At 60.0% G+C, this 23,444-nt stretch overlaps 1 protein-coding gene across 1 annotated transcript in view; it reads left to right on the plus strand.

Annotated features, from left to right (window-relative positions):
• The window catches only part of grcc10 (gene rich cluster, C10 gene), a 206,602-nt gene continuing 183,158 nt past the window's right edge, over nt 1-23,444 (plus strand). Inside the window, exon 1 of the mRNA XM_068009512.1 lies at nt 1-234. Coding sequence (XP_067865613.1) covers nt 174-234 — 61 coding nt within the window. The 5' untranslated portion in view covers nt 1-173. The remainder of the gene's footprint in view (nt 235-23,444) is intronic.

Here is a 23,444-nt window from a genome sequence, read left to right on the forward strand (position 1 = left end):
TGGTGGCGGTGTGGCCCACTGCGATGACGATCCTCCAACCAGTTCGATTCCTGTTGTCCATCCAACCCGGTCTTTGTCCATCGGAGCTTCGGCCGAGCAGCGATCGGTGACCGGCTGCTGGATTTCCCACGCTCAGACATTGAGAAACGGGTGTCGGGCACCGAGAGGCTGAAATGGCGTCGGCTCAGCAGCAACAGACGCCGGCGCCGGGCCTGAGCCTGGAGCAGGCCAAAGGTGAGGAGAGGAAGGAGGAGAATCGCAGGAAAGCCCGGGGATGGGATCGGGGCCGCGGATAGGCGTGTGATCACACCCTTCCCCCTCGGACAGAGATCCCTCACTCCCTCCGACAGAGATCCCTCCCTCCCTCCGACAGAGATCCCTCACTCCCTCCGACAGAGATCCCTCACTCCCTCCGACAGAGATCCCTCACTCCCTCCGACAGAGATCCCTCACTCCCTCGGACAGAGATCCCTCACTCCCTCCGACAGAGATCACTCACTCCCTCGGACAGAGATCCCTCACTCCCTCCGACAGAGATCCCTCACTCCCTCCGACAGAGATCCCTCCCTCCCTCCGACAGAGATCCCTCACTCCCTCGGACAGAGATCCCTCACTCCCTCCGACAGAGATCCCTCACTCCCTCCAACACAGATCCCTCACTCACTCCGACAGAGATCCCTCACTCCCTCCGACAGAGATCCCTCACTCCCTCCGACAGAGATCCCTCACTCCCTCCGACAGAGATCCCTCACTCCCTCCGACAGAGATCCCTCACTCCCTCCGACAGAGATCCCTCCCTCCCTCCGACAGAGATCCCTCACTCCCTCGGACAGAGATCCTTCACTCCCTCCGACAGAGATCCCTCACTCCCTCCGACAGAGATCCCTCACTCCCTCCGACACAGATCCCTCACTCACTCCGACAGAGATCCCTCACTCCCTTCGACAGAGATCCCTCACTCCCTCCGACAGAGATCCCTCACTCCCTCCGACAGAGATCCCTCACTCCTTCCGACAGAGATCCCTCACTCCCTCCGACACAGATCCCTCACTCCCTCCGACACAGATCCCTCACTCCCTCCGACACAGTTCCCTCACTCCCTCCGACACTGATCCCTCACTCCCTCGGACAGAGATCCCTCACTCCCTCCGACAGAGATCCCTCACTCCCTCCGACACTGATCCCTCACTCCCTCCGACACAGATCCCTCACTCCCTCGGACAGAGATCCCTCACTCCCTCCGACAGAGATCCCTCACTCCCTCCGACAGAGATCCCTGACTCCCTCCGACACTGATCCCTCACTCCCTCGGACAGAGATCCCTCACTCCCTCCGACAGAGATCCCTCACTCCCTCCGACAGAGATCCCTCACTCCCTCCGACAGAGATCCCTCACTCCCTCCAACACAGATCCCTCACTCCCTCCGACACAGATCCCTCACTCCCTCCGACACAGTTCCCTCACTCCCTCCGACACTGATCCCTCACTAACTCCGACAGAGATCCCTCACTCCCTCCGACACTGATCCCTCATTCCCTCCGACACAGATCCCTCACTCCCTCGGGCACTGATCCCGCACTCCCTCCGACACTGATCCCTCACTCCCTCCGACACTGATCCCTCACTCCCTCCGACACTGATCCCTCACTCCCTCCGACAGAGATGCCTCACTCCCTCCGACACAGATCCCTCACTCCCTCGGACACTGATCCCTCACTCCCTCCGACACAGATCCCTCACTCCCTCCGACACAGATCCCTCACTCCCTCCGACAGAGATCCCTCACTCCCTCCGACAGAGGTCCCTCACTCCCTCCCACACAGATCCCTCACTCCCTCCAACACAGATCCCTCACTCCCTCCGACACCGTTCCCTCACTCCCTCCGACACTGATCCCTCACTCCCTCGGACAGAGATCCCTCACTCCCTCCGACAGAGATCCCTCACTCCCTCGGACAGAGATCCCTCACTCCCTCCGAGAGAGATCTTTCACTCCCTCCGACAGAGATCCCTGACTCCCTCCGACACAGATCCCTCACTCCCTCCGACACTGATCCCTCACTCCCTCCGACACAGATCCCTCTCTCCCTCCGACACAGATCCCTCACTTCCTCCGACACTGGTCCCTCACTCCCTCGGACACTGATCCCTCATTCCCTCCGACACTGATCCCTCACTCCCTCCGACACTGATCCCTCACTCCCTCCGACACTGATCCCTCACTCCCTCGGACAGAGATCCCTCACTATCTCCGACAGAGATCCCTCACTCCCACCGACACTGATCCCTCACTCCCGCCGACACAGATCCCTCACTCCCTCGGACAGAGATCCCTCACTCCCTCCGACAGAGATCCCTCACTCCCTCCGACACAGATCCCTCACTCCCTCCGACACAGATCCCTCACTCCCTCCGACACAGATCCCTCACTAACTCCGACAGAGATCCCTCACTCCCTCCGACACTGATCCCTCACTCCCTCCGACACAGATCCCTCACTCCCTCGGACACTGATCTCACACTCCCTCCGACACTGATCCCTCACTCCCTCCGACACTGATCCCTCACTCCCTCCGACACTGATCCCTCACTCCCTCCGACAGAGATCCCTCACTCCTTTCGACACAGATCCCTCACTCCCTCGGACACTGATCCCTCACTCCCTCCGACACAGATCCCTCACTCCCTCCGACACAGATCCCTCGCTCCCTCCGACAGAGATCCCTCACTCCCTCCGACAGAGATCCCTCACTCCCTCCGACAGAGATCCCTCACTCCCTCCGACACAGATCCCTCACTCCCTCCGACACTGATCCCTCACTCCCTCCGACACAGTTCCCTCACTCCCTCCGACACTGATCCCTCACTCCCTCGGACAGAGATCCCTCACTCCCTCCGACAGAGATCCCTCACTCCCTCCGACACTGATCCCTCACTCCCTCCGACACAGATCCCTCACTCCCTCGGACAGAGATCCCTCACTCCCTCCGACAGAGATCCCTCACTCCCTCCGACAGAGATCCCTGACTCCCTCCGACACTGATCCCTCACTCCCTCGGACAGAGATCCCTCACTCCCTCCGACAGAGATCCCTCACTCCCTCCGACAGAGATCCCTCACTCCCTCCGACAGAGATCCCTCACTCCCTCCAACACAGATCCCTCACTCCCTCCGACACAGATCCCTCACTCCCTCCGACACAGTTCCCTCACTCCCTCCGACACTGATCCCTCACTAACTCCGACAGAGATCCCTCACTCCCTCCGACACTGATCCCTCACTCCCTCCGACACAGATCCCTCACTCCCTCGGACACTGATCCCACACTCCCTCCGACACTGATCCCTCACTCCCTCCGACACTGATCCCTCACTCCCTCCGACACTGATCCCTCACTCCCTCCGACAGAGATCCCTCACTCCTTTCGACACAGATCCCTCACTCCCTCGGACACTGATCCCTCACTCCCTCCGACACAGATCCCTCACTCCCTCCGACACAGATCCCTCGCTCCCTCCGACAGAGATCCCTCACACCCTCCGACAGAGATCCCTCACTCCCTCCGACAGAGATCCCTCACGCCCTCCAACACAGATCCCTCACTCCCTCCGACACAGTTCCCTCACTCCCTCCGACACTGATCCCTCACTCCCTCGGACAGAGATCCCTCACTCCCTCCGACAGAGATCCCTCACTCCCTCCGACACTGATCCCTCACTCCCTCCGACACTGATCCCTCACTCCCTCCGACACTGATCCCTCACTCCCTCTTACAGAGATCCCTCACTCCCTCCGACAGAGATCCCTCACACCCTCCGACACTGATCCCTCACTCCCGCCGACACAGATCCCTCACTCCCTCCGACAGAGATCCCTCACTCCCTCCGACAGAGATCCCTCACTCCCTCCGACACTGATCCCTCACTCCCTCCGACACAGATCCCTCACTCCCTCCGACACAGATCTCTCACTAACTCCGGCAGAGATCCCTCACTCCCTCTGACACTGATCCCTCACGCCCTCTGACGCAGATCCCTCACTCCCTCGGACACTGATCCCTCACTCCCTCCGACACTGATCCCTCACTCCTTCGCACACTGATCCCTCACTCCCTCCGACACAGAACCCTCACTCTCTCCGACACAGATCCCTCACTCCCTCGGACACTGATCCCTCACTCCCCCCGACACAAATCCCTCACTCCCTCGGACACAGATCCCTCACTCCCTCCGACAGAGATCCCTCACTCCCTCCGACAGAGATCCCTCACACTCCAACACAGATCCCTCACTCCGTCCAACACAGATCCCTCACTCAATCCGACACAGTTCCCTCACTCCCTCCGGCACAGATCCCTCACTCCCTCGGACAGAGATCCCTCACTCCCTCCGACAGAGATCCCTCACTCCCTCCGACAGAGATCCCTGTCTCCCTCCGACACAGATCCCTCACTCCCTCCGACACTGATCCCTCAATCCCTCCGACACTGATCCCTCACTCCCTCGGACAGAGATCCCTCATTCCCTCCGACAGAGATCCCTCACTCCCTCCGACACTGATCCCTCACTCCCGCCGACACAGATCCCTCACTCCCTCGGACAGAGATCCGTCTCTCCCACCGACAGAGATCCCTCACTCCCTCCGACACAGATCCCTCACTCCCTCCGACACTGATCCCTCACTCCCTCCGACAGAGATCCCTCACTCCCTCCGACAGAGATCCCTCACTCCCTCCGACACAGATCCCTCACTCCCTCCGACACTGATCCCGCACTACCTCCGACAGAGATCCCTCACTCCCTCCGACAGAGATCCCTCACTCCCTCCGACTGAGATCCCTCACTCCCTCCGACACTGATCCCTCACTCCCTCGGACACAGATCCCTCAGCCCCTCCGACACTGATCCCTCACTCCCTCCGACACTGATCCCTCACTCCCTCCGACAGAGGTCCCTCACTCCCTTGGACACTGATCACTCACTCCCTCCGACACTGATCCCTCACTCCCTCCGGCACTGATCCCTCTCCCCCTCTGACAGAGATCCCTCTCTCCCTCCGACACTGATCACGCACTCCCTCCGACACTGATGCCTCACTCCCTCCGACACTGATCCCTCACTCCCTCCGACACTGATCCCTATCCCTTTTTGACACTGATCACTCACTCCCTCCGACACTGATCCCTCACTCCCTCCGAGACAGACCACTCTCCCCCTCTGACAGAGATCCCTCACTCCCTCCGACACTGATCACGCACTCCCTGCGACACTGATCCCTCACTCCCTCCGACACTGATCCCTCACTCCCTCGGACACTGAGCCCTCACTCCCTCGGACACTGATCCCTCACTCCCTCCGACACTGATCCCTCATTCCCTCCGACACTGATCCCTCACTCCCTCCGACACTGATCCCTCACTCCCTCCGACACTGATCCCTCACTCCCTCTTACAGAGATCCCTCACTCCCTCCGACAGAGATCCCTCACTCCCTCCGACACTGATCCCTCACTCCCGCCGACACAGATCCCTCACTCCCTCGGACAGAGAACCCTCACTCCCTCCGACAGAGATCCCTCACTCCCTCCGACACTGATCCCTCACTCCCTCTGACACAGATCCCTCACTCCCTCGGACACTGATCTCGCACTCCCTCCGACACTGATCCCTCACTCCCTCCGACACAGATCCCTCACTCCCTCGGACACAGATCCCTCACTCCCTCCGACAGAGATCCCTCACTCCCTCCGACAGAGATCCCTCACTCCCTCCCACACAGATCCCTCACTCCCTCCGACACAGATCCCTCACTCCCTCCGACACCGTTCCCTCACTCCCTCCGACACTGATCCCTCACTCCCTCGGACAGAGATCCCTCACTCCCTCCGACAGAGATCCCTCACTCCCTCCGACACTGATCCCTCACTCCCTCCGAAACAGATCCCTCACTCCCTCGGACAGAGATCCCTCACTCCCTCCGAGAGAGATCCTTCACTCCCTCCGACAGAGATCCCTGACTCCCTCCGACACAGATCCCTCACTCCCTCCGACACTGATCCCTCACTCCCTCCGACACAGATCCCTCTCTCCCTCCGACACAGTTCCCTCACTCCCTCCGACACTGATCCCTCACTCCCTCGGACACTGATCCCTCATTCCCTCCGACACTGATCCCTCACTCCCTCCGACACTGATCCCTCACTCCCTCGGACAGAGATCCCTCACTCCCTCCGACAGAGATCCCTCACTCCCGCCGACACTGATCCCTCACTCCCGCCGACACAGATCCCTCACTCCCTCGGACAGAGATCCCTCACTCCCTCCGACAGAGATCCCTCACTCCCTCCGACACAGATCCCTCACTCCCTCCGACACAGATCCCTCACTCCCTCCGACACAGATCCCTCACTAACTCCGACAGAGATCCCTCACTCCCTCCGACACTGATCCCTCACTCCCTCAGACACAGATCCCTCACTCCCTCGGACACTGATCTCACACTCCCTCCGACACTGATCCCTCACTCCCTCCGACACTGATCCCTCACTCCCTCCGACACTGATCCCTCACTCCCTCCGACAGAGATCCCTCACTCCTTTCGACACAGATCCCTCACTCCCTCGGACACCGATCCCTCACTCCCTCCGACACCGATCCCTCACTCCCTCCGACACAGATCCCTCGCTCCCTCCGACAGAGATCCCTCACTCCCTCCGACAGAGATCCCTCACTCCCTCCGACAGAGATCCCTCACTCCCTCCAACACAGATCCCTCACTCCCTCCGACACAGATCCCTCACTCCCTCCGACACAGTTCCCTCACTCCCTCCGACACTGATCCCTCACTCCCTCGGACAGAGATCCCTCACTCCCTCCGACAGAGATCCCTCACTCCCTCCGACACTGATCCCTCACTCCCTCCGGCACAGATCCCTCACTCCCTCGGACAGAGATCCCTCACTCCCTCCGACAGAGATCCCTCACTCCCTCCGACAGAGATCCCTGACTCCCTCCGACACAGATCCCTCACTCCCTCCGACACTGATCCCTCACTCCCTCCGACACAGATCCCTCTCTCCCTCCGACAGAGATCTTTGACTCCCTCCGACACTGATCCCTCACTCCCTCCGACACTGATCCCTCACTCCCTCCGACACTGATCCCTCACTCCCTCTTACAGAGATCCCTCACTCCCTCCGACAGAGATCCCTCACACCCTCCGACACTGATCCCTCACTCCCGCCGACACAGATCCCTCACTCCCTCCGACAGAGATCCCTCACTCCCTCCGACACTGATCCCTCACTCCCTCCGACACAGATCCCTCACTCCCTCCGACACAGATCTCTCACTAACTCCGACAGAGATCCCTCACTCCCTCTGACACTGATCCCTCACTCCCTCTGACACAGATCCCTCACTCCCTCGGACACTGATCCCTCACTCCCTCCGACACTGATCCCTCACTCCTTCGCACACTGATCCCTCACTCCCTCCGACACAGAACCCTCACTCTCTCCGACACAGATCCCTCACTCCCTCGGACACTGATCCCTCACTCCCTCCGACACAGATCCCTCTCTCCCTCGGACACAGATCCCTCACTCCCTCCGACAGAGATCCCTCACACTCCAACACAGATCCCTCACTCCGTCCAACACAGATCCCTCACTCAATCCGACACAGTTCCCTCACTCCCTCCGGCACAGATCCCTCACTCCCTCGGACAGAGATCCCTCACTCCCTCGGACAGAGATCCCTCACTCCCTCCGACAGAGATCCCTGACTCCCTCCGACACAGATCCCTCACTCCCTCCGACACTGATCCCTCAATCCCTCCGACACTGATCCCTCACTCCCTCGGACAGATATCCCTCATTCCCTCCGACAGAGATCCCTCACTCCCTCCGACACTGATCCTTCACTCCCGCCGACACAGATCCCTCACTCCCTCGGACAGAGATCCGTCTCTCCCTCCGACAGAGATCCCTCACTCCCTCCGAGAGAGATCCCTCACTCCCTCCGACAGAGATCCCTCACTCCCTCCGACACAGATCCCTCACTCCCTCCGACACAGTTCCCTCACTCCCTCCGACACTGATCCCTCACTCCCTCCGACAGAGATCCCTCACTCCCTCCGACAGAGATCCCTCACTCCCTCCGACACTGATCCCTCACTCCCTCCGACACAGATCCCTCACTCCCTCGGACAGAGATCCCTCACTCCCTCCGACAGAGATCCCTCACTCCCTCCGACAGAGATCCCTGTTTCCCTCCGACACAGATCCCTCACTCCCTCCGACACTGATCCCTCACTCCCTCCGACACAGATCCCTCTCTCCCTCCGACAGAGATCCCTCACTCCCTCCGACACTGATCCCTCACTCCCTCCGACACTGATCCCTCACTCCCTCCGACACTGATCCCTCACTCCCTCTTACAGAGATCCCTCACTCCCTCCGACAGAGATCCCTCACTCCCTCCGACAGAGATCCCTCACACCCTCCGACACTGATCCCTCACTCCCGCCGACACAGATCCCTCACTCCCTCCGACAGAGATCCCTCACTCCCTCCGACAGAGATCCCTCACTCCCTCCGACAGAGATCCCTCCCTCCCTCCGACAGAGATCCCTCACTCCCTCGGACAGAGATCCCTCACTCCCGCCGACAGAGATCACTCACTCCCTCGGACAGAGATCCCTCACTCCCTCCGACAGAGATCCCTCCCTCCCTCCGACAGAGATCCCTCACTCCCTCCGACAGAGATCCCTCCCTCCCTCCGACAGAGATCCCTCACTCCCTCGGACAGAGATCCCTCACTCCCTCCGACAGAGATCCCTCACTCCCTCCGACAGAGATCCCTCACTCCCTCCAACACAGATCCCTCACTCCCTCCGACAGAGATCCCTCACTCCCTCCGACAGAGATCCCTCACTCCCTCCGACAGAGATCCCTCACTCCCTCCGACAGAGATCCCTCACTCCCTCCGACAGAGATCCCTCACTCCCTCCGACACAGATCCCTCACTCCCTCCGACACAGATCCCTCACTCCCTCCGACACAGTTCCCTCACTCCCTCCGACACTGATCCCTCACTCCCTCCGACACAGTTCCCTCACTCCCTCCGACACTGATCCCTCACTCCCTCGGACAGAGATCCCTCACTCCCTCCGACAGAGATCCCTCACTCCCTCCGACACTGATCCCTCACTCCCTCCGACACAGATCCCTCACTCCCTCGGACAGAGATCCCTCACTCCCTCCGACAGAGATCCCTCACTCCCTCCGACAGAGATCCCTGACTCCCTCCGACACTGATCCCTCACTCCCTCGGACAGAGATCCCTCACTCCCTCCGACAGAGATCCCTCACTCCCTCCGACAGAGATCCCTCACTCCCTCCGACACAGATCCCTCACTCCCTCCGACACAGATCCCTCACTCCCTCCGACACAGATCCCTCACTCCCTCCGACACAGTTCCCTCACTCCCTCCGACACTGATCCCTCACTAACTCCGACAGAGATCCCTCACTCCCTCCGACACTGATCCCTCATTCCCTCCGACACAGATCCCTCACTCCCTCGGGCACTGATCCCACACTCCCTCCGACACTGATCCCTCACTCCCTCCGACACTGATCCCTCACTCCCTCCGACACTGATCCCTCACTCCCTCCGACAGAGATGCCTCACTCCCTCCGACACAGATCCCTCACTCCCTCGGACACTGATCCCTCACTCCCTCCGACACAGATCCCTCACTCCCTCGGACACAGATCCCTCACTCCCTCCGACAGAGATCCCTCACTCCCTCCGACAGAGGTCCCTCACTCCCTCCCACACAGATCCCTCACTCCCTCCAACACAGATCCCTCACTCCCTCCGACACCGTTCCCTCACTCCCTCCGACACTGATCCCTCACTCACTCGGACAGAGATCCCTCACTCCCTCCGACAGAGATCCCTCACTCCCTCGGACAGAGATCCCTCACTCCCTCCGAGAGAGATCTTTCACTCCCTCCGACAGAGATCCCTGACTCCCTCCGACACAGATCCCTCACTCCCTCCGACACTGATCCCTCACTCCCTCCGACACAGATCCCTCTCTCCCTCCGACACAGATCCCTCACTTCCTCCGACACTGATCCCTCACTCCCTCGGACACTGATCCCTCATTCCCTCCGACACTGATCCCTCACTCCCTCCGACACTGATCCCTCACTCCCTCCGACACTGATCCCTCACTCCCTCGGACAGAGATCCCTCACTACCTCCGACAGAGATCCCTCACTCCCACCGACACTGATCCCTCACTCCCGCCGACACAGATCCCTCACTCCCTCGGACAGAGATCCCTCACTCCCTCCGACAGAGATCCCTCACTCCCTCCGACACAGATCCCTCACTCCCTCCGACACAGATCCCTCACTCCCTCCGACACAGATCCCTCACTAACTCCGACAGAGATCCCTCACTCCCTCCGACACTGATCCCTCACTCCCTCCGACACAGATCCCTCACTCCCTCGGACACTGATCTCACACTCCCTCCGACACTGATCCCTCACTCCCTCCGACAGTGATCCCTCACTCCCTCCGACACTGATCCCTCACTCCCTCCGACAGAGATCCCTCACTCCTTTCGACACAGATCCCTCACTCCCTCGGACACTGATCCCTCACTCCCTCCGACACAGATCCCTCACTCCCTCCGACACAGATCCCTCGCTCCCTCCGACAGAGATCCCTCACTCCCTCCGACAGAGATCCCTCACTCCCTCCGACAGAGATCCCTCACTCCCTCCGACACAGATCCCTCACTCCCTCCGACACTGATCCCTCACTCCCTCCGACACAGTTCCCTCACTCCCTCCGACACTGATCCCTCACTCCCTCGGACAGAGATCCCTCACTCCCTCCGACAGAGATCCCTCACTCCCTCCGACACTGATCCCTCACTCCCTCCGACACAGATCCCTCACTCAGTCGGACAGAGATCCCTCACTCCCTCCGACAGAGATCCCTCACTCCCTCCGACAGAGATCCCTGACTCCCTCCGACACTGATCCCTCACTCCCTCGGACAGAGATCCCTCACTCCCTCCGACAGAGATCCCTCACTCCCTCCGACAGAGATCCCTCACTCCCTCCGACAGAGATCCCTCACTCCCTCCAACACAGATCCCTCACTCCCTCCGACACAGATCCCTCACTCCCTCCGACACAGTTCCCTCACTCCCTCCGACACTGATCCCTCACTAACTCCGACAGAGATCCCTCACTTCCTCCGACACTGATCCCTCACTCCCTCCGACACAGATCCCTCACTCCCTCGGACACTGATCCCACACTCCCTCCGACACTGATCCCTCACTCCCTCCGACACTGATCCCTCACTCCCTCCGACACTGATCCCTCACTCCCTCCGACAGAGATCCCTCACTCCTTTCGACACAGATCCCTCACTCCCTCGGACACTGATCCCTCACTCCCTCCGACACAGATCCCTCACTCCCTCCGACACAGATCCCTCGCTCCCTCCGACAGAGATCCCTCACTCCCTCCGACAGAGATCCCTCACTCCCTCCGACAGAGATCCCTCACGCCCTCCAACACAGATCCCTCACTCCCTCCGACACAGTTCCCTCACTCCCTCCGACACTGATCCCTCACTCCCTCGGACAGAGATCCCTCACTCCCTCCGACAGAGATCCCTCACTCCCTCCGACACTGATCCCTCACTCCCTCCGACACAGATCCCTCACTCCCTCGGACAGAGATCCCTCACTCCCTCCGACAGAGATCCCTCACTCCCTCCGACAGAGATCCCTGACTCCCTCCGACACAGATCCCTCACTCCCTCCGACACTGATCCCTCACTCCCTCCGACACAGATCCCTCTCTCCCTCCGACAGAGATCCCTCACTCCCTCCGACACTGATCCCTCACTCCCTCCGACACTGATCCCTCACTCCCTCCGACACTGATCCCTCACTCCCTCTTACAGAGATCCCTCACTCCCTCCGACAGAGATCCCTCACACCCTCCGACACTGATCCCTCACTCCCGCCGACACAGATCCCTCACTCCCTCCGACAGAGATCCCTCACTCCCTCCGACAGAGATCCCTCACTCCCTCCGACACTGATCCCTCACTCCCTCCGACACAGATCCCTCACTCCCTCCGACACAGATCTCTCACTAACTCCGGCAGAGATCCCTCACACCCTCCGACACTGATCCCTCACTCCCGCCGACACAGATCCCTCACTCCCTCCGACAGAGATCCCTCACTCCCTCCGACAGAGATCCCTCACTCCCTCGGACACTGATCCCTCACTCCCTCCGACACTGATCCCTCACTCCTTCGCACACTGATCCCTCACTCCCTCCGACACAGAACCCTCACTCTCTCCGACACAGATCCCTCACTCCCTCGGACACTGATCCCTCACTCCCCCCGACACAAATCCCTCACTCCCTCGGACACAGATCCCTCACTCCCTCCGACAGAGATCCCTCACTCCCTCCGACAGAGATCCCTCACACTCCAACACAGATCCCTCACTCCGTCCAACACAGATCCCTCACTCAATCCGACACAGTTCCCTCACTCCCTCCGGCACAGATCCCTCACTCCCTCGGACAGAGATCCCTCACTCCCTCCGACAGAGATCCCTCACTCCCTCCGACAGAGATCCCTGACTCCCTCCGACACAGATCCCTCACTCCCTCCGACACTGATCCCTCAATCCCTCCGACATTGATCCCTCACTCCCTCCGACACTGATCTCTCACTCCCTCGGACAGAGATCCCTCATTCCCTCCGACAGAGATCCCTCACTCCCTCCGACACTGATCCCTCACTCCCGGCGACACAGATCCCTCACTCCCTCGGACAGAGATCCGTCTCTCCCACCGACAGAGATCCCTCAATCCCTCCGACACAGATCCCTCACTCCCTCCGACACTGATCCCTCACTCCCTCCGACAGAGATCCCTCACTCCCTCCGACAGAGATCCCTCACTCCCTCCGACACAGATCCCTCACTCCCTCCGACACTGATCCCGCACTACCTCCGACTGAGATCCCTCACTCCCTCCGACTGAGATCCCTCACTCCCTCCGACACTGATCCCTCACTCCCTCGGACACAGATCCCTCAGCCCCTCCGACACTGATCCCTCACTCCCTCCGACACTGATCCCTCACTCCCTCCGACAGAGGTCCCTCACTCCCTTGGACACTGATCACTCACTCCCTCCGACACTGATCCCTCACTCCCTCCGGCACTGATCCCTCTCCCCCTCTGACAGAGATCCCTCACTCCCTCCGACACTGATCACGCACTCCCTCCGACACTGATGCCTCACTCCCTCCGACACTGATCCCTCACTCCCTCCGACACTGATCCCTATCCCTTTTTGACACTGATCACTCACTCCCTCCGACACTGATCCCTCACTCCCTCCGAGACAGACCACTCTCCCCCTCTGACAGAGATCCCTCACTCCCTCCGACACTGATCACGCACTCCCTGCGACACTGATCCCTCACTCCCTCCGACACTGATCCCTCACTCCCTCGGACACTGAGCCCTCACTCCCTCGGACACTGATCCCTCACTCCCTCCGACACTGATCCCTCATTCCCTCCGACACTGATTGCTCACTCCCTCCGACACTGATCCCTCACTCCCTCGGACAGAGATCCCTCACTCCCTCGGACAGAGATCCCTCACTCCCTCCGACAGAGATCCCTCACTCCCTCCGACACTGATCCCTCACTCCCGCCGACACAGATCCCTCACTCCCTCGGACAGAGAACCCTCACTCCCTCCGACAGAGATCCCTCACTCCCTCCGACACTGATCCCTCACTCCCTCTGACACAGATCCCTCACTCCCTCGGACACTGATCTCGCACTCCCTCCGACACTGATCCCTCACTCCCTCCGACACAGATCCCTCACTCCCTCGGACACAGATCCCTCACTCCCTCCGACAGAGATCCCTCACTCCCTCCGACAGAGATCCCTCACTCCCTCCCACACAGATCCCTCACTCCCTCCGACACAGATCCCTCACTCCCTCCGACACCGTTCCCTCACTCCCTCCGACACTGATCCCTCACTCCCTCGGACAGAGATCCCTCACTCCCTCCGACAGAGATCCCTCACTCCCTCCGACACAGATCCCTCACTCCCTCCGACACTGATCCCTCACTCCCTCCGACAGAGATCCCTCTCTCCCTCCGACAGAGATCCCTTACTCCCTCCGACACTGATCCCTCACTCCCTCCGACAGAGATCCCTCACTCCCTCCGACAGAGATCCCTCACTCCCTCCGACACTGATCCGTCACTCCCTCGGACACAGATCCCTCAGCCCCTCCGACACTGATCCCTCACTCCCTCCGACACTGATCCCTCACTCCCTCCGACAGAGGTCCCTCACTCCCTTGGACACTGATTCCTCACTCCCTCGGACACTGATCCCTCACTCCCTCCGACACTGATCCCTCACTCCCTCCGGCACTGATCCCTCTCCCCCTCTGACAGAGATCCCTCTCTCCCTCCGACACTGATCACGCACTCCCTCCGACACTGATCCCTCACTCCCTCCGACACTGCTCCCTCACTCCCTCGGACACTGATCCCTCACTCCCTCCGACACTGATCCCTCACTCCCTCCGAGACTGATCCCTCACTCCCTCCGACACTGATCACTCACTCCCTCCGACACTGATGCCTCACTCCCTCCGACACTGATCCTCACTCCCTCCGACACTGATCCCTCTCCCTTTTTGACACTGATTCCTCACTCCCTCCGACACTGATCCCTCACTCCCTCCGACACTGTTCCCTCACTCCCTCCGACATTGATCCCTCACCCGCTTCAACACTGAACCCTCACTCCCTCCGAGACTGATCCCCCACTCCCTCCGAGACTGATCCCTCACTCCCTGCGAGACTGACCCCTCACTCCCTCCGACACTGATCCCTCACCCCCTCTGACAGAGATCCCTCACTCCCTCCGACACTGATCCCTCACTCCCTCCGACATTGATCCCTCACCCGCTCCGACAAAGATCCCTCACTCCCTCCGACACTGTTCCCTCACTCCCTCCAACACTGATCCCTCTCCCTTTCTGACATTGATCCCTCACTCCCTCCGACATTGATCCCTCACTCCCTCCGACACTGATCCCTCACTCCCTCCGACACTGATCCCTCACTCCTTCGGACTCTGATACCTCACTCCCTCCGACAGAGAACCCTCACTCCCTCCGACAGAGATCCCTCACTCCCTCCGACACTGATCCCTCACTCCCTCTGACACAGATCCCTCACTCCCTCGGACACTGATCCCTCACTCCCTCCGACAGAGATCCCTCACTCCCTCCGACACAGATCCATCACTCCCTCGGACACTGATCCCTCACTCCCTCCGACACAGATCCCTCACTCCCTCGGACACTGATCCCTCACTCCCTCCGACACAGATCCCTCACTCCCTCGGACACCGATCCCTCACTCCCTCCGACAGAGATCCCTCACTCCCTCCGACAGAGATCCCTCACTCCCTCCGACACAGATCCCTCACTCCCTCCAACACAGATCCCTCACTCCCTCCGACACAGTTCCCTCACTCCCTCCGACACTGATCCCTCACTCCCTCGGACAGAGATCCCTCACTCCCTCCGACAGAGATCCCTCACTCCCTCTGACACAGATCCCTCACTCCCTCGGACACTGATCCCTCACTCCCTCCGACAGAGATCCCTCACTCCCTCCGACACAGATCCCTCACTCCCTCGGACACTGATCCCTCACTCCCTCCGACACAGATCCCTCACTCCCTCGGACACTGATCCCTCACTGCCTCCGACACTGTTACCTCACTCTCTCCGACACAGATTCCTCACTCCCTCCGACACTGATCCCTCACTCCCTCCGACACTGTTACCTCACTCCCTCCGACACAGATTCCTCACTCCCTCCGACACTGATCCCTCACTCCCTCCGACAGAGATCCCTCACTCCCTCCGACAGAGATCCCTCACTCCCTCCGACACAGATCCCTCACTCCCTCCGACAGAGATCCCTCACTCCCTCCGACACAGATCCCTCACTCCCTCTGACACTGATCCCTCACTCCCTCGGACACAGATCCCTCAGCCCCTCCGACACTGATCCCTCACTCCCTCCGACACTGATCCCTCACTCCCTCCGACAGAGGTCCCTCAGTCCCTTGGACACTGATCCCTCACTCCCTCGGACACTGATCCTTCACTCCCTCCGGCACTGATCCCTCTCCCCCTCTGACAGAGATCCCTCTCTCCCTCCGACACTGATCACGCACTCCCTCCGACACTGATCCCTCACTCCTTCGCACACTGATCCCTCACTCCCTCTGACACAGAACCCTCACTCCCTCCGACACAGATCCCTCACTCCCTCGGACACTGATCCCTCACTCCCTCTGAGACAGACCACTCTCCCCCTCTGACAGAGATCCCTCACTCCCTCCGACACTGATCACGCACTCCCTCCGACACTGATCCCTCACTCCCTCCGACACTGATCCCTCACTCCCTCGGACACTGATCCCTCACTCCCTCCGAGACTGATCCCTCACTCCCTCCGAGACTGATCCCTTACTCCCTCCGACACTGATCCCTCACTCCCTCCGACACTGATGCCTCACTCCCTCCGACACTGATCCCTCACTCCCTCCGACACTGATCCCTCTCCCTTTTTGACACTGATTCCTCACTCCCTCCGACACTGATCCCTCACTCCCTCCGACACTGTTCCCTCACTCACTTCGACAATGATCCCTCACCCGCTTCAACACTGAACCCTCACTCCCTCCGAGACTGATCCCCCACTCCCTCCGAGACTGATCCCTCACTCCCTGCGAGACTGACCCCTCACTCCCTCCGACACTGATCCCTCACTCCCTCCGACATTGATCCCTCACCCGCTCCGACAAAGATCCCTCACTCCCTCCGACACTGTTCTCTCACTCCCTCCGACACTGATCCCTCTCCCTTTCTGACACTGATCCCTCACTCCCTCCGACATTGATCCCTCACTTCCTCCGACACTGATCCCTCACTCCCTCCGACACTGATCCCTCACTCCCTCCGACACTGATCCCTCACTCCTTCGGACACTGATACCTCACTCCCTCCGACAGAGAACCCTCACTCCCTCCGACAGAGATCCCTCACTCCCTCCGACACTGATCCCTCACTCCCTCCGACACAGATCCCTCACTCCCTCGGACACTGATCTCACACTCCCTCCGACACTGATCCCTCACTCCCTCCGACACAGATCCCTCACTCCCTCGGACACTGAACCCTCACTCCCTCCGACAGAGATTGCTCACTCCCTCCGACACAGTTCCCTCACTCCCTCGGACACTGATCCCTCACTCCCTCCGACACAGATCCCTCACTCCCTCGGACACCGATCCCTCACTCCCTCCGACAGAGATCCCTCACTCCCTCCGACAGAGATCCCTCACTCCCTCCAACACAGATCCCTCACTCCCTCCGACATAGTTCCCTCACTCCCTCCGACACTGATCCCTCACTCCCTCTGACAGAGATACCTCACTCACTCCGACAGAGATCCCTCACTCCTTCCGACACTGATCCCTCACTCCCGCCGACACAGATCCCTCACTCCCTCCGACACAGATCTCTCACTAACTCCGACAGAGATCCCTCACTCCCTCCGACACTGATCCCTCACTCCCTCTGACACAGATCCCTCACTCCCTCGGACACTGATCTCACACTCCCTCCAACACTGATCCCTCACTCCCTCCGACACTGATCCCTCACTTCTTTGCACACTGATCCCTCACTCCCTCTGACACAGAACCCTCACTCCCTCCGACACAAATCCCTCACTCCCTCCGACACTGATCCGTCACTCCCTCCCACACAGATCCCTCACTCCCTCCGACAGAGATCCCTCACTCCCTCCGACAGAGATCCCTCACTCCCTCCGACAGAGATCCCTCACTCTCGGACACAGATCCCTCACTCCCTCCAACACAGATCCCTCACTCAATCCGACACAGTTCCCTCACTCCCTCCGGCACAGATCCCTCACTCCCTCGGACAGAGATCCCTCACTCCCTCCGACAGAGATCCCTCACTCCCTCCGACAGAGATCCCTGACTCCCTCCGACACAGATCCCTCACTCCCTCCAACACTGATCCCTCACTCCCTCCGACACTGATCCCTCACTCCCTCCGACAGAGATCCCTCATTCCCTCCGACAGAGATCCCTCACTCCCTCCGACACTGATCCCTCACTCCCGCCGACACAGATCCCTCACTCCCTCGGACAGAGATCCCTCACTCCCACCTACAGAGATCCCTCACTCCCTCCGACACAGATCCCTCACTCCCTCCGACACTGATCCCTCACTCCCTCCGACAGAGATCCCTCACTCCCTCCGACAGAGATCCCTTACTCCCTCCGACACTGATCCCTCACTCCCTCCGACAGAGATCCCTCACTCCCTCCGACAGAGATCCCTCACTCCCTCCGACACTGATCCGTCACTCCCTCGGACACAGATCCCTCAGCCCCTCCGACACTGATCCCTCACTCCCTCCGACACTGATCCCTCACTCCCTCCGACAGAGGTCCCTCACTCCCTCGGACACTGATCCCTCACTCCCTCGGACAGAGATCCCTCACTCCCTCCGACACTGATCCCTCGCTCCCTCCGGCACTGATCCCTCTCCCCCTCTGACAGAGATCCCTCTCTCCCTCCGACACTGATCACGCACTCCCTCCGACACTGATCCCTCACTCCCTCCGACACTGCTCCCTCACTCCCTCGGACACTGATCCCTCACTCCCTCCGACACTGATCCCTCACTCCCTCCGAGACTGATCCCTCACTCCCTCCGACACTGATCCCTCACTCCCTCCGACACTGATGCCTCACTCTCTCCGACACTGATCCCTCACTCCCTCCGACACTGATCCCTCTCCCTTTTTGACACTGATTCCTCACTCCCTCCGACACTGATCCCTCACTCCCTCCGACACTGTTCCCTCACTCCCTCCGACATTGATCCCTCACCCGCTTCAACACTGAACCCTCACTCCCTCCGAGACTGATCCCCCACTCCCTCCGAGACTGATCCCTCACTCCCTGCGAGACTGACCCCTCACTCCCTCCGACACTGATCCCTCACTCCCTCCGACATTGATCCCTCACCCGCTCCGACAAAGATCCCTCACTCCCTCCGACACTGTTCCCTCACTCCCTCCAACACTGATCCCTCTCCCTTTCTGACACTGATCCCTCACTCCCTCCGACATTGATCCCTCACTCCCTCCGACACTGATCCCTCACTCCCTCCGACACTGATCCCTCACTCCTTCGGACTCTGATACCTCACTCCCTCCGACAGAGAACCCTCACTCCCTCCGACAGAGATCCCTCACTCCCTCCGACACTGATCCCTCACTCCCTCTGACACAGATCCCTCACTCCCTCGGACACTGATCCCTCACTCCCTCCGACAGAGATCCCTCACTCCCTCCGACACAGATCCATCACTCCCTCGGACACTGATCCCTCACTCCCTCCGACACAGATCCCTCACTCCCTCGGACACTGATCCCTCACTCCCTCCGACACAGATCCCTCACTCCCTCGGACACCGATCCCTCACTCCCTCCGACAGAGATCCCTCACTCCCTCCGACAGAGATCCCTCACTCCCTCCGACACAGATCCCTCACTCCCTCCAACACAGATCCCTCACTCCCTCCGACACAGTTCCCTCACTCCCTCCGACACAGTTCCCTCACTCCCTCCGACACTGATCCCTCACTCCCTCGGACAGAGATCCCTCACTCCCTCCGACAGAGATCCCTCACTCCCTCTGACACAGATCCCTCACTCCCTCGGACACTGATCCCTCACTCCCTCCGACAGAGATCCCTCACTCGCTCCGACACAGATCCCTCACTCCCTCGGACACTGATCCCTCACTCCCTCCGACACAGATCCCTCACTCCCTCGGACACTGATCCCTCACTGCCTCCGACACAGATCCCTCAATCCCTCGGACACCAATCCCTCACTCCCTCCGACAGAGATCCCTCACTCCCTCCGACACAGATCCCTCACTCCCTCCAACACAGATCCCTCACTCCCTCCGACACAGTTCCCTCACTCCCTCCGACACTGATCCCTCACTCCCTCGGACAGAGATCCCTCACTCCCTCCGACAGAGATCCCTCACTCCCTCCGACACTGATCCCTCACTCCCTCCGACACTGATCCTTCACTTCCTCCGACATTGATCCCTCTCCCTTTCTGACACTGATCCCTCACTCCCTCCGACATTGATCCCTCACTCCCTCCGACACTGATCCCTCACTCCCTCCGACATTGATCCCTCACTCCCTCCGACACAGATCCCTCACTCCCTCCGACATTGATCCCTCTCCCTTTCTGACACTGATCCCTCACTCCCTCCGATATTGATCCCTCACTCCCTCCGACACTGATCTATCACTCCCTCCGACACTGATCCCTCACTCCTTCGGACACTGATACCTCAAAACCTCCGACAGAGAACCCTCACTCCCTCCGAGACTGATCCCTCACTCCCTCCGACAGAGATCCCTCACTCCCTCCGACACTGATCCCTCACTCCCTCCGACAGAGATCCCTCACTCCCCCCGACAGAGATCCCTCACTCCCTCCGACACTGATCCCTCACTCCCTCGGACACAGATCCCTCAGCCCCTCCGACACTGATCCCTCACTCCCTCCGACACTGATCCCTCACTCCCTCCGACAGAGGTCCCTCACTCCCTTGGACACTGATCCCTCACTCCCTCGGACACTGATCCCTCACTCCCTCCGACACTGATCCCTCACTCCCTCCGGCACTGATCCCTCTCCCCCTCTGACAGAGATCCCTCTCTCCCTCCGACACTGATCACGCACTCCCTCTGACACTGATGCCTCACTCCCTCCGACACTGATCCCTCACTCCCTCCGACACTGATCCCTCTCCCTTTTTGACACTGATCCCTCACTCCCTCCGACACTGATCCCTCACTCCCTCCGAGATAGACCACTCTCCCCCTCTGACAGAGATCCCTCACTCCCTCCGACACTGATCACGCACTCCCTCCGACACTGATCCCTCACTCCCTCCGACACTAATCCCTCACTCCCTCGGACACTGATCCCACACTCCCTCCGACACTGACCCCTCACTCCCTCCGAGACTGATCCCTCACTCCCTCTGACACTGATCCCTCACTCCCTCCGACACTGATCCCTCACTCCCTCCGACACTGATGCCTCACTCCCTCCGACACTGATCCCTCACTCCCTCCGACACTGATCCCTCTCCCTTTTTGACACTGATTCCTCACTCCCTCCGAGACTGATCCCTCACTCCCTTCGACACTGTTCCCTCACTCCCTCCGACATTGATCCCTCACCCGCTTCAACACTGAACCCTCACTCCCTCCGAGACTGATCCCCCACTCCCTCCGAGACTGATCCCTCACTCCCTGCGAGACTGACCCCTCACTCCCTCCGACACTGATCCCTCACTCCCTCCGACACTGATCCCTCACTCCTTCGGACTCTGATACCTCACTCCCTCCGACAGAGAACCCTCACTCCCTCCGACAGAGATCCCTCACTCCCTCTGACACTGATCCCTCACTCCCTCTGACACAGATCCCTCACTCCCTCGGACACTGATCACACACTCCCTCCGACAGAGATCCCTCACTCCCTCCGACACAGATCCCTCACTCCCTCGGACACTGATCCCTCACTCCCTCCGACACAGATCCCTCACTCCCTCGGACACTGATCCCTCACTCCCTCCGACACAGATCCCTCACTCCCTCGGACACCGATCCCTCACTCCCTCCGACAGAGATCCTTCACTCCCTCCGACAGAGATCCCTCACTCCCTCCAACACAGATCCCTCACTCCCTCCGACACAGTTCCCTCACTCCCTCCGACACTGATCCCTCACTCCCTCGGACAGAGATCCCTCACTCCCTCCGACAGAGATCCCTCACTCCCTCCGACACTGATCCCTCACCCCCTCTGACAGAGATCCCTCACTCCCTCCGACACTGATCCCTCACTCCCTCCGACACTGATCCTTCACTTCCTCCGACATTGATCCCTCTCCCTTTCTGACACTGATCCCTCACTCCCTCCGACATTGATCCCTCACTCCCTCTGACACTGATCCCTCACTCCCTCCGACATTGATCCCTCACTCCCTCCGACACAGATCCCTCACTCCCTCCGACATTGATCCCTCTCCCTTTCTTACACTGATCCCTCACTCCCTCCGATATTGATCCCTCACTCCCTCCGACAGAGATCCCTCACTCCCTCTGACACAGATCCCTCACTCCCTCGGACACTGATCCCTCACTCCCTCCGACAGAGATCCCTCACTCGCTCCGACACAGATCCCTCACTCCCTCGGACACTGATCCCTCACTCCCTCCGACACAGATCCCTCACTCCCTCGGACACTGATCCCTCACTGCCTCCGACACAGATCCCTCAATCCCTCGGACACCGATCCCTCACTCCCTCCGACAGAGATCCCTCACTCCCTCCGACACAGATCCCTCACTCCCTCCAACACAGATCCCTCACTCCCTCCGACACAGTTCCCTCACTCCCTCCGACACTGATCCCTCACTCCCTCGGACAGAGATCCCTCACTCCCTCCGACAGAGATCCCTCACTCCCTCCGACACTGATCCCTCACTCCCTCCGACACTGATCCTTCACTTCCTCCGACATTGATCCCTCTCCCTTTCTGACACTGATCCCTCACTCCCTCCGACATTGATCCCTCACTCCCTCCGACACTGATCCCTCACTCCCTCCGACATTGATCCCTCACTCCCTCCGACACAGATCCCTCACTCCCTCCGACATTGATCCCTCTCCCTTTCTGACACTGATCCCTCACTCCCTCCGATATTGATCCCTCACTCCCTCCGACACTGATCTATCACTCCCTCCGACACTGATCCCTCACTCCTTCGGACACTGATACCTCAAAACCTCCGACAGAGAACCCTCACTCCCTCCGAGACTGATCCCTCACTCCCTCCGACAGAGATCCCTCACTCCCTCCGACACTGATCCCTCACTCCCTCCGACAGAGATCCCTCACTCCCTCCGACAGAGATCCCTCACTCCCTCCGACACTGATCCCTCACTCCCTCGGACACAGATCCCTCAGCCCCTCCGACACTGATCCCTCACTCCCTCCGACACTGATCCCTCACTCCCTCCGACAGAGGTCCCTCACTCCCTTGGACACTGATCCCTCACTCCCTCGGACACTGATCCCTCACTCCCTCCGACACTGATCCCTCAC

The sequence above is a fragment of the Heterodontus francisci genome, chromosome 29, assembly GCF_036365525.1.
Source record: "Heterodontus francisci isolate sHetFra1 chromosome 29, sHetFra1.hap1, whole genome shotgun sequence".
Classification (NCBI taxonomy): Eukaryota; Metazoa; Chordata; class Chondrichthyes; order Heterodontiformes; family Heterodontidae; genus Heterodontus; species Heterodontus francisci.